This window comes from Anopheles gambiae, chromosome 3, assembly GCF_943734735.2.
Source record: "Anopheles gambiae chromosome 3, idAnoGambNW_F1_1, whole genome shotgun sequence".
NCBI lineage: Eukaryota > Metazoa > Arthropoda > Insecta > Diptera > Culicidae > Anopheles > Anopheles gambiae.
In genome coordinates, this window is record NC_064602.1 from 5891275 (window position 1) to 5903297 (window position 12023).

At 47.8% G+C, this 12023-nt stretch overlaps 2 protein-coding genes and 1 long non-coding RNA gene across 3 annotated transcripts; 2 read left to right on the forward strand and 1 right to left on the reverse strand.

Moving 5' to 3' along the window:
- Positions 1-1254: 1254 nt before the first annotated feature.
- LOC1277833 (U6 snRNA-associated Sm-like protein LSm7) lies at positions 1255-2734 on the forward strand. Its single transcript, XM_317337.4, has 2 exons — positions 1255-1419; positions 1503-2734. The coding sequence occupies exons 1-2, from the start codon at positions 1405-1407 to the stop codon at positions 1866-1868; spliced, it is 381 nt and encodes a 126-aa protein (XP_317337.4). The 5' UTR covers positions 1255-1404; the 3' UTR covers positions 1869-2734.
- Positions 2728-11921, reverse strand: LOC1277832 (chitin deacetylase 1). The gene is made up of 6 exons (XM_061660721.1): positions 11687-11921; positions 9352-11377; positions 4702-4774; positions 4320-4492; positions 3108-4102; positions 2728-3033 (listed from the first exon to the last, which is right to left on the reverse strand). The coding sequence occupies exons 2-6, from the start codon at positions 9407-9409 to the stop codon at positions 2755-2757; spliced, it is 1578 nt and encodes a 525-aa protein (XP_061516705.1). The 5' UTR covers positions 9410-11377; positions 11687-11921; the 3' UTR covers positions 2728-2754.
- LOC133393861 (uncharacterized) lies at positions 4782-6477 on the forward strand. Its single transcript, XR_009766445.1, has 2 exons — positions 4782-6020; positions 6100-6477. It is a non-coding gene; the product is annotated as an uncharacterized LOC133393861 (long non-coding RNA).
- Positions 11922-12023: the final 102 nt, after the last annotated feature.

Here is a 12023-nt window from a genome sequence, read left to right on the forward strand (position 1 = left end):
AGAAATACCGATTTATCTGTATTCCTACCGATTTTTCATGTGCCTACCGATTCACAGATGACCGCCCTAAAACTACCGATTTTCCATTTATCCTACCGAAAATCACAGATATTTGATTTTTCAGTCGTATAAACTTAATCTGTGGCGCTTGGGATGCTGTTTCAAGGATTGCTAACCTCATTTGTTACTTATCGCGCTGATGCACGTTTGTTTGCCTGGCACTTTTTATTTTTATCCGTTAAAATGTAATGTTCATAATAAGTAGAAAATGTCAGTTGCGTGGATTCCGAGAATTGCTCGTCAAAGAAAATCATTTAAATTTGAATTTGAATCTCGCTGTCGGCGGTTAAAGCTTACCCGACAGACAAAGAGAATGAAATTTTCAGGCGAGGGGTAAGTAGAAACACACGGTGGGGGTCCGGCATAAGATCGGATCGGAAGTCCGTTGTTTTAGGCTAAAAATTAAAAATGGCGGATGGAGCGCTACCACGGAAAGAATGCGCTCTATTGCATGCCTTTAAAATGCACGAGGCGCTCTCACTGAAAATAACGCTCGCTCGCGCTGTTTCATTGTATTTTCCTTATACCCCTTCCTTTCCGTTTCTTTCGGCTTGCGCTGCGCTGAATTAGTACCCCACTTGATTCCAGCGAGTTGCGCTGCGCTGGACTGAAACCCCCTCCCGCTCGTTTCTTTCTTAGCGCGCTGTGCGCTTCCCTTTACACGGACTTGGTGCACCCGAATCAAAAGAAAAACTTTAACACATCAAAATTGGTTTATAAATATTTTATCACTTTTATTGCAAATTAAACGCACATTTCAATTCAGAGCTTCACACAATCTTACTTCAAACCTCACACATTATTTATAAAAGACGCACACTTTTTCATTCTCTATGCTAGTAGGGTAAAAAGACATTGATCGTTAAAATAATTGATTAAATTTAAATGGTTGCGCTCTCAACAGTGCTCCTGCCGAAATCTGCCAATATAATCTGGCCACACTGGCTGTCAGATGGAGGCGCGCGCACCGCGTGACGTTTTGAGCCCCGTGAGCCGTGTGTGCCTAGCGAGCGGACTGCAAACCGAACAGTGGGATGTCAAAAGTTATTCATTTTTTCTCAAAGAAAAGGGAAATGGGAAAAAAATTTACAAATAAGAAATGAGAGAACGTATTTTTAAGTTTACTAAGTGCTAAACCTGATCAAAATTCGCGTAAAAAATTCAAAAGAGAATCTCCAACTTTGATTGTCGTCTCACTAGGCACACGGTTGACAGCTTCGGCTAACCTCAAATGCGCAAACAGAAAAGAAACCGCTCCGACGCCTGTTGTAAACAAACCCCTTCGAATCGTTGCAGTTTCGGCGCTGATAGAAGTTCTGGTGTACTTTACATTCGATCGGCATCATGTCGGATAAGAAGGTAAAATAGGCGAGCTTACATTGCGCCAAAGAGAACCAAAATAAATGATTATCCTCTCTCGCTCCTTTTCTCCATTTCCACAGCCAGCGGCATCCGGCAATTCGACTGGTGGTGGTGGAGGAAGTGGTGGCGGCGGCGGCGGAGGCGACAATAAAGAAAAGCGACGAAAGGAATCCATCCTCGATCTGAGCAAATATCTGGAGAAGACGATACGGGTCAAGTTTGCCGGTGGACGGGAAGCGGCCGGCGTGCTGAAGGGTTACGATCCGCTGCTGAACCTGGTGCTGGACAATACGATAGAGTTTTTGCGCGATCCGGACGATTACAAGCTGGCGGACGATACGCGGCACCTGGGGCTGGTGGTGTGCCGGGGCACGTCGGTGGTGTTGATCTGCCCGCAGGATGGCATGGAATCGATACAGAACCCCTTCATCGCCCAGGAAGGCTAGAGCGGGGAGTGTGAGGAAGCAGTGCAGGTACGGTGGGTGGTGTGTATGGAGAGAGAGAGGCGGCTGCCACACGCTGCACTTACCTGTGATTGTAGCCAGTTCCTTCCGGTGGTAAACGAAAGCTCTGAATCGCCGGAAGGATTCATCGTTTCTCATCGTTCTTTTCATCCAACAAACTGTTTTTTGGTTACTAGCCAAAGGATTTGTTACAGAAAGCTCCATTCATCCGTTATGTTACGTCTTTCGTTAAACTTTTCTTTTTACATCATTCCGTTACTATTCATACATTCATATTTTCTCCATTTTTTGTAGTCCCAATCACGAAATTCTTAACCGAAATGGTCCAGGTTGTAGGAACAAGGAACTGCCAAAGGAAATGTAGTGGAAAGGGGTGAACGAGACGAACGCAAAATCTTAACTAGTTTCTGGAAGAGAGATCGGTAAATCGATCAATTTATTAACTTATGCTTAAGTAACTTACTCCTAACACTTCTACCAGAACTCGAGTGTGGCAAACGACTATCCACACTGCCCCCGTCTGGGCTTTGATTTTATCGTTCGTCGCAGACACACACACACACTCCCACGGTGGTGCCTTTTTCCCGCGGTCACGGGCCAAACCTCTAACAATAGTTGTTAAAATTATAACTCAAACAAAAATAGCACAGAGGAAGCATTTAAGCCACAACACAACAGAACAACAAAGTACATATAAAACAAAAATGGTGGAACGTTCGAACTCCTCCGCCACGTGTTGTGGTGCAATTGTGGATCGACGTTGCCCCAACCAAGCTCGCCTACTTAACTTCTAATCGGTGTTGAGTTGATTCTTCGTGTAAATAAATTCCAACCTACTCGAAACACAACCACAGCCGCGCTCCTCTGCTCAGTCCAATCCGAACTCGTTCCGTATCCATGGATACTGTGCCGGACATTCGTTGCAGGTGGAGAGGTAGCGGTCCTGCTGCAGGACGCGACTGTGCAGCTTGCAGGTGCGGGGCAGATTGCACGCCTGCTCCTGCGGGTCGAGCTGCTTCGGGCGGCACTGCCACGGCTCGAAGTGGCCGAGCTGGTTCGAGGTGGTCGGATTGCGCATCCACTCGATCGCCTGATGGTTGGTGACGAAGTACACATCCGGATACTTTGCCATATCGTCCAGGAATCTCTGCAGAAGACGGGACAGAAGCGGTTACTTTTCGGAGCACTTATCGCCGCGGAAGCACACCCAACAATACTCACCAGGAAAGCGTCGAGATACTCCTGCTTGCGGAACCACGTGGAGTGAAAGTACAGGCCCAGCGGTGCCCGGTTCGAGTGATAGTGGCGCTTAAAGTTGTGCACAAACATCCGGTACACGTCCTCGCCGTTCATGTGCGGCGGGCAGGTGTCCACCATGCCGCACGTGTACTCGCCCGCCTCGAGCTGGTTCATCACCAGCTCCCAGATGCCCGGGTAGCTGCGGGACGGACAGTACTGGTTGTTGCCGTTGCACGCGTGCGGCATCTTGTAGTCGAGCGTGTACGGCCACAGCGGCGGATTCGAGAACGGGGCCACCATCGACGAGTCGTACACGAAGCCAAACTCCTTCATCATCAGAAACTGCCTGTTCCAGCCGACGCGCAAGAACGGCACCCGCATCCCGCGCAGCTCCTCCATGCGCACGTTCGAGAAGCGATTGATAATGTTCGCCTGGCCCACCATCTCGTCGAACCAGTCCTCGATGGTGGCGTTGCGCGACCACCACTCCTCCGGCCCCCGGTGCGTGATCGAGTGGACTGCAATCTCGTGCCCGTCGTTCCACGCCCGCTGCACCTGGGCGTAGTTGGTGTACTGGTGGGAGATGAAGAACGTCGCCCGTATCGGACACCCGTTCGGGTTTTTGCGGCCCGGCGTGAAGATCTTCTCCGTGTACAGCTCCCAGTTCTCGAAGTTGATCGCATCGTCGAAGGTGAGCAGAACCATCTGCGGCGTGTGGTAGCGCTCCAGCCGGCCCGGGATGACCGTACCGTCCTTGGAGCAGAAGCAGTCCGGCAGCTCGCACACGGACAGATCGCACGGGTCGGCCGCGTTCGGATCGTTCTCCACGTCGCACCAGCCCTCGTCCGAACCGTCCTCACAGTCGACCGAACCGTCGCAGAAGTACTCGTTCGGTAGGCACGTCCCGTCGCCGCAGCCCAGCTGTGACCGTTCCTCGCATTTGGCATTTTCCAGCAGCGGTTTGGGAACGCGCTTCTCTGCCAGGGGAGGCGAAACAAGAACAAGGGTGGTTATTTATAACGGTCGTTTTAAAAGCGAAAGTCGAAGCCTAGGACGTCCAAGTGGCAAATCGAAGTAGGCTTTCTCTCTTGTGAAAAGCGTCCCATTTCGATGTGTGCAGAAGTTCCGAAACTTGTTTCTAAATTCTAATCCTAAATCTGCGTCCATTTTAGTGTTTTTGATATCTGCACCTACCTGCCGTAACGTCGCAGTTGTCTACATTCTGCTTAAAGTCGCAGATTTGCCGCGACACATCGAACAGCAGCCCGACGGAGCACTTAAACTCGAACACTTCCCCGTCCAGGCAGAGATAGTACTTGGCACACTCGGCGTTGGTCCACATCTTGTGCTCGGGTCGGTCCGGATTTCTGTTGATCGGACGAAAAAAGAAGTAAGAAATAAGCTCCTCTAACTGAAAAGAATGCTTTCGAGAAGCTATCTACTGCACGCGGGCATGGTTTCGAACCAGCAAGGAAAGGAAAATTGGGCCGTAAAAAGCACCAGCAGCAAATCCACCCCTTCATGTAAAAGGGAGACAAAGGAGCCACTGCGTGCGTGCCACACCGCCGACACTGACCTGTAAAACCGTCCATCCTCGAGGCAGAGAACCGTGTTTTTGAGACTCCGCTTCACCAGATTGCCACCGTGCGCTGGAAGAAAGAATGGGAAGAAGAGTGTGGGGGGACGGATAATTGACCCCCCAAAAACGTTGGTGAGTAATAAAAAGCAAAAACAAAGGTACTTAAAGTAACTAAACTAGCTTGCATAGCATAGCAGAAGGCAAACAATCATCTTTCACAGAAACCGAACCCCGGCCCCACACCGTTAATAGTCTATCAGTTCCCCACGCAGCCTTCAAAGGGGAGTTTTCCGATAAACAAAAGACACTAACTGTGGAACCATTCGATATGGAAAAGTGTTTTCTTCGAAAGCATGCGATTCTGTCCCCCCGTGGAGCCTCTTGCTTGTGAGAGGATCACGTGAAGATGAACAAAACAACAGCGCCAACAGCAGCAGTTTCCTATTGCGCGTCCGCAAAATGAGGCTATCCGTAGCGTTTGCAATAAAGATTTTCCCTCCCAGTGGGTGGTGGTGGTGCAATTCGCATTACATCGGCGGGTGGAATAGCAATGAAGGAAGTGGTGAAAAGAGTTTAATGAGCATTTTTATGTGATTGCGTTTGCGTTTAAAATGGGTTGCGCACAGAGATTTGAAGCGTGCGCAAGCTGCACAGAAATCCACCGTAGAAATTTGTGGTTTTATTTAATACAGCAATAATACAGCTTTGTGATGTCATCGTTGGAAAGGTGTGACTCTTTTCAAAATGTCGAATTTATGTCCCCCCCAATTTTTGAGCTTTTTGAAATATGTACGCAAACTCTTGTGTAAAGAACATATTGTCCCGTCGTCTGTTGTCACTTTCATTTTTAAGCCTTTCCTGTCCCACCATTGCAATGCTAATTAGACTGTACGCGCTCTGTTATTCCTGCAATGGTTTCAACTACAGAGCGCTTTTTCTTATTGGTGCTAATTCAATCATATTTCAACATCCCGTCACAGTAGGCGTGTGCGTGCCGGTGTGCACAGTTTGAGCGGCAGATGGGTTGGTGGATATTGCGTGAACCTTCCCAACCGTGAACCGCGTACGTGCGTGTGTGTGTGTGGCCGTTAGAGAATCCAAAATGGGAAGCTGTTGCTGTTTTGTGTCATATCCGGTGCAACACATGTACGTGTAAAGTGGCTTTTTGTGCCACTTTTAGTTTATTACGAAACATGGTCATCATGCACTACAACAACAACAAAAAGCCCTACAATTAGAAGTGAGATACTGAGACATACAGAGAAAAACAAAAAAAGATGATTTCGAGTACTTCACCGTCATGTGCACACTTTGCTGTACGATATCGATGTGTTAGGTTAAAGATCGCGTCATTAGTGATTAGTGCTAAACCCATTCTCCCATTTACTCTTACAGCTCCCCGGCAAACGACTCCACAGTGTGCTGTGATTAGATAACCTCACCAACCGCACCAAGTGTGTCTAACCATCATCGATGCCATTTGAGGTGGTGCTTCAAGAGAGGCCCAAACATGTAATTACGACAACTTGTTGACCGGCCAAAGGCGTATAGGCGATGCCATCTCTGCCAGCACCGACCCTTAACTCCAGCACACGAAATTGTCCCTTTCTGGAAGTGATTTGCGCACAAACAATATGGCAGTATTTAGGATCTATTTTCACATTACACGTGATACACCGATGTTGAGGAACACCAGTCCGGCCGTTTAGTTATGACACGCTGCAACTGCGTTGTTGTTATTCAAATGTAACCGGTGGGACGTACTTCACCCTACCTTGGAGTGATCTTTCACAAAAAGCCTGTCTTCCCGAGTGGACGTCTCCCAGTGGTTAACATAGTGCCGTGGGAAAACATTGCCGACGCCTCTTCAGAAGCTGCTGTTGTGTCCCAAGCCTGTCCCAAGGCACAGGCAGTGGTGGGGTTTATCGTAAAGGAAAATCTTCAACATTGACCATTGACGCGGTTGCTGCACTATCGGACACGGTTGATCTTGTCCCGCCTGAACTGCATCTGCCAACCTACCGAGACGGTGGAGTGAATGTGCAGTTTTGCTGTGCGATTAAAACCGGAAATGGAGATAGCGTCACACACCCTGCGGGGGGGGGGGGGGGTCGTTAAACGACGGGGAGAAGGCTTTGCGGTGGAAAATTCGAGCAACTTGCTTTGGTTGACGATGATAAAGTAGCAGCAGCCGGTGGCAAACCCACACGCAAGACGACGACACGGGCCGCTCTGGCAAGTTGAAAGATCGTGGCCGTTAAGTGACACGGCTTGCAGTTCCCCCGCCCCCCGGATCTGGTTCACTTCAGAAAAAGCAGCGGGGACGACAGCTCGGGGAGGTTCAGGTGAAGTGAATTTGTAATTCAATTTTCCATGTCACCATGGTCTTCTGGTTTCCCCGGGCTTCGAGACGGAAAGCGGCCGATTCGAACGCATCGGTTGGATGGAACCGTTGGAAACCGTCATAAATACCGTTGATCGGGGAGGAAAAAGTGTACACGATGGTGCGATGGTTCCAGTCTGATTTACATTCATATTCCTCCTCCTCCCCCCTTCGTTACCCCATACACCACTCTTCCTCCTTTCAACGTTGGTTCGTTCGTGCCATTTCAGTGCCTTTCTATCGTGCTCCCTCCCTCCTCCCTTTTCACCCCACACGCAGCCAGATTTTCCACGGCGAGCGAGTGTCATTTTCCAGACTTGTTGTGTTGAGTGGAGTGCGGTGTGTTTTTCTTCCCTCTCTTTAGCTTTTCTCTTTGTTTTTCATTGATCCCAGGCGCGCTCTCTTCTCTCGACCGTAGCAGCGGGCCCGCGCGCGCACAGTCGATCGTTTACTTTAACGATTCATTAATTAATTATGGTCACGAGCCGCGGTGGCCGGTTCTGGTTGGCGGTGTTTTTGCTGCTGCCACTGCTGCTGCTGTTGCTTCTGTAAGCAATTTTCCGAGTTTGTTTTTCTCGTTTACTTTAACACTTTAGCGGTATACACTGAGTCGAGCAGGTTGTTTTGCCGTTTTTGTGTGCAGCAAATGCATTTTTCTTTCTTGCTTGGTGATCTTGTAATAAGACACGCGGTGATGCAGCCCTCCAAAAAGGGAAGCTTGTTTTCCAAATAGACTTCTTGTGGATGAGTAGAACCATCTAGTTGGTTTCTTTTTTTAGAGATCATATGGAATAGATCTTATTGGTTGTTAGGCTTTCGCAACTGAGACTTCGCTATGAGGGACGCTCTACGAACAGGTGTTTATTTAGTGGTTCAGTGGTTTCATGAAGAGTTTTTGATACTTTGAAGCACTTTGGACATGTTGGAAGCCAATTGATCGCTCTTAACGCGTCAAACCATGTTTCAAAAATAAATATTTTATAGAAGGGGTTACTAAATTGAAGTTCTACTAATGTAATTTTGTTATCTATACAGGGTTTACCAGGAGTTCTCTAGGAGGAGGATACTTTATTGACTCTTTCTTGCGTGAAATGAACCTAATGTAAGTGGAATTGGACTCTATAGCAACCTTGTTGGGCAAATCCAATAGGAATTTACTAGAAACTCGCCCAATAAGAAGTTCACTTCCCATAAGAACGAGTCAAGTAAGTGTGGACCCCATAGAAAACCCAGTAAATGATAAAAATGATCAAAATTTGAAAACAGCTCCCCTATTAGACACTTAGCTCGAGTTTACCTTAACTGTTTGTTTATAGTTTCAAACCAAATGCGCCTCCAAAAGTGCGCTGCTTGTACTGCAAGATTGCACATAAACACAGCTCACACTCCCCGCCGGCGTCCAGCATCGTCTTCCTGTTGTTTACGAGATTATGGCTAACAACATCCCGAACACGAGTATACATAAACAACTCTACCCTTCCGACCCGGCGCGACTGTGTGTGTGTGCCTTGGCCTTTCCATTTCCCTTTTTTTTCGCCAACACTTTTCCCGCCGTTCGGTGCGTTTAAATTCGATTCAATCGCAGCACCGGCAGGAAGACGCATTTTCTCACCCCACGTTTCCGGCTGCCGTTGCCGACTTCTGCCGCTGCACCAAGAGGGAGGGAGGGTTTTAAGTTTCTCTTCCTGCAGCATGGAACAGGTGTATTTAGTTTTTTTCCTTCTTCTTTTGCTCCGGTTCCCATCCCTCTGCCCTGCACTGAAATCGAAATCCCACGACACTTCTTTGCGCGAAATGATGTGGCTGCTAGTCGTTGCATGCATGCATTTTTTAGCCTTCCCGCTCCGGCGTCTCCCTTTTCTTCAGGGTTCGGCCCTCCCGTCTTCTGTTGGCTAGCATTATGGGTGAGTTTTCTAAAATTCCATCCCACCGGAACAGCGCGACTTCCCTCCCCCCTTCTCCTGGGGTCCTAATTTACGATCCATTTACTGCACTCGCATGTATCTCGCGGGTATCGCATGCGTTTGAAATAGAAGTAGAGAAAACCTTCCCCAAACCCCCCTGGTGCAAATTGTGCAGAAAAGTGACCTACATTAACCTTCGACTCGCTGTGTGTCTATGCACTGCAGCAGGATGCAGTTTTCCACCGAAAACGAATCGGTCCGCTGTTGCTACCTGTTCGACGGCGTTCGATCGCACTGCTAGAGCTCGATCTATGCAAAGATAATCCCATCCCGGACCCAGCGCTGCCCCATCCAACCTACCATTTCCAGTGAAAGTGACCGCGAGCGTCAGCAGCGTGTAGCATAAAAATAGACCCATTCCGGTTGATTTTTGTTGTTGTGTGTGTGCGTCGTTACGCTCCTTCTCTTCTTTTCTGGTCTTCCGATGTCACCGCTCCGATGGTCGTCTTCCTTAGAGAAGCATCCAAAAGCAAACGCGCGCGCAATCGCTTAAAGATGTGTGCACCCCCGGAGAGGGCCAAGATCGACGGTTGTTGTTTGGGTGCAATAAAACTGGTACAATAAATTATGTATCACTTCACCACCTTGCCATGATCACCGGCCATGAGCGGCCGTCCCGCGGACACGTGTTTTGCTGGCGTCTTTTCTTGCACTTCTTGCACACAACCGTTCTGGAAGCTTTCACAGTTTCACTTTCCACTCTACACACGGCACGATCCTGCCGATCTCCTCCACTGGCTGGCTGAAACCTAACGCAACGATTGGAACCGCCTTTGGGCAAAAAAAAAACGCGTATCACTCGCGCCGAATCGCACGGGCGGGTTATGTTTCGCAGCCGATGCTGCTGGCGGGTCCGATTTTGTGCGACTTTTCCACTTTTACTTTCACCATGCACGCGCCACCGCGCGCCCCACACACACACGCGCGTTTCGGGGTGGGCGGTTGAATGTTTCTGTGTGTCTGCCGTGTAGTTCCGTTGGGATGCGGAGGAGACGGTTACGTTCCTGTTGCTTCTCTCTACTCTAATCCTGTTGCCACTCCTTTCACTTGGAGCGCAAAAAAAGTGCACGCACCGTAACAAGAACTGGTTTTTTGCCCCTTGCACCGTTCAACGCTAGGACCTTCGCAGGCGCTTTCTTTTCCGGGGACTATAAGAACGATGTCCACTAGGAAGCACTACTACTTGTTCACACAAAAAAACCACTTGAAGAACACAAAACGCGCACCAAAGCACACGCGCACGCACGCAGGGAGCAGCACCGATGTTGAAGCACGTGCGCACGCTCCGATCTCTCGCCGGTAAATGGGGGAGCATTTCAATTAAACCGTTAGTTTTATAACATCATCTACCGCACGGGCGGTATGCTCTGCTCTGCGACGGCACATGGCGCAAGCCCGCTCTGAGCGTGAAGCGTTGGCTCAAAGAAAGTCGTCGAGGCGCGCGCGGGATATGCAGCAAACGGCAGCAGCGACGATGCTGCGAGAGCGAAGAGATGAAACTTTCCTTTCCGCTGGTGCTCACATTCGTTCCGGTGCTAGTTCCGTGTGGGGTGGTTGTTTTTTTTGTAGTGGGACGATGTCTTAGTTATATTTCGAAACATTTCCCCTTTTTAGGAGTGTTTATTTATTTGAGAATATTACTTAAGATACTTTAAATAAGATTCTTCACTCTTTATGTGTCCCATACGTGTCTAATTTCTGTCAAAAGTCTCAGCTCTTTATCTGCATTGGAGAGAAACGCACGACACACGAAGATTTTGCACGTTGCCGTAGGTCAGGGAACGGAAACAGCGTCGGTTGCGTCGTGACGCGCCACCAAAGTGGTTTAATTGCCAGCGATGCGTTTTCTCGCATGTTTCGAATCTGGTTCAGTGCTCATTTCACTTTTCATTTAATTTTAATTCAGTTCACTAAAAACGAATTAATGCAAATGATGATTGGTAATTTCTATTACAATTCTAATGGCTCTAATGGCCTCTGTATATGAGTCCGAATGCCCAATTCTCCAAAAGACCCTGAAGAGGTTCAACATATTTTCAGATTATAGGAAACGTATCGCTTTACTCTCTGTTTGTTGTCCTAGTCCTAGGGTTCGAGTTAACCACTTTAAGACTCGGAATTAATTCAAACTTTTTACTATTCTGGAATTTTCCGTCAGCTTGCCTGCCTTGGCCAAGGAAAATATTTCTTTAGTAATTCTGTATACATGTGGCATCATATTGTCTGGTACAAGAGCGACCATCTCTTCGAGATGTTTCAAGTACGTTTCATTGTCACATTCCCAGAGGTTCGGAGCGGTTGAGACAATTCCAGATAAATTCATTTCCTAAACAAATACAAAAAAGGGGAATATATTAATAATATTTCAGTTTTGGAGTCCTGTCTATCGGGACTTCCATTGTTCAATGTAATTGTCTTGTTAATAAGAGGCGAAAGAACTCCGTTGGACCCAAAGCCTCTCTAAACTATTCCAACAACAATTGTCTTGTTAATCAACCACAGCTCTACTAACGCAATAGAATCTGAGGTTAGGAAGTAATATGTACAATGTTTCAATGAAAACGGAAACATCAAGAGAAATAGGGGAACCTCGAGTATTACAAATTCGTACGAAAATATAGAAAAGATACATTACCGTATCCGTAGCCGGTTTGCCTTCAGGTGGATCTGATTTCACGTCTTGTGGAACATTCTGGTCTTGTAGAACATCGCTGCAATGTAGCTTATTTTTTGATTCCAACATTTCTATCTTTTTGCAAACGTACCAAAGCTTTTTCCAAACGTTTTCCGTATAAAAATTTATCATCAGCAGTAGCAGCGGGGAAAAGGTCTTCGCTTGCAAAGAATAGCCGTTGGTGAAAACGAAATTGTAAACAAACCAACTGACAGATTGTTGCTCAAATTGCGCGATAATGCAATGGTGAGAAGTTTTCACTAATTCCACAACAGAGTTTCCTTTTACACTTCTGGTT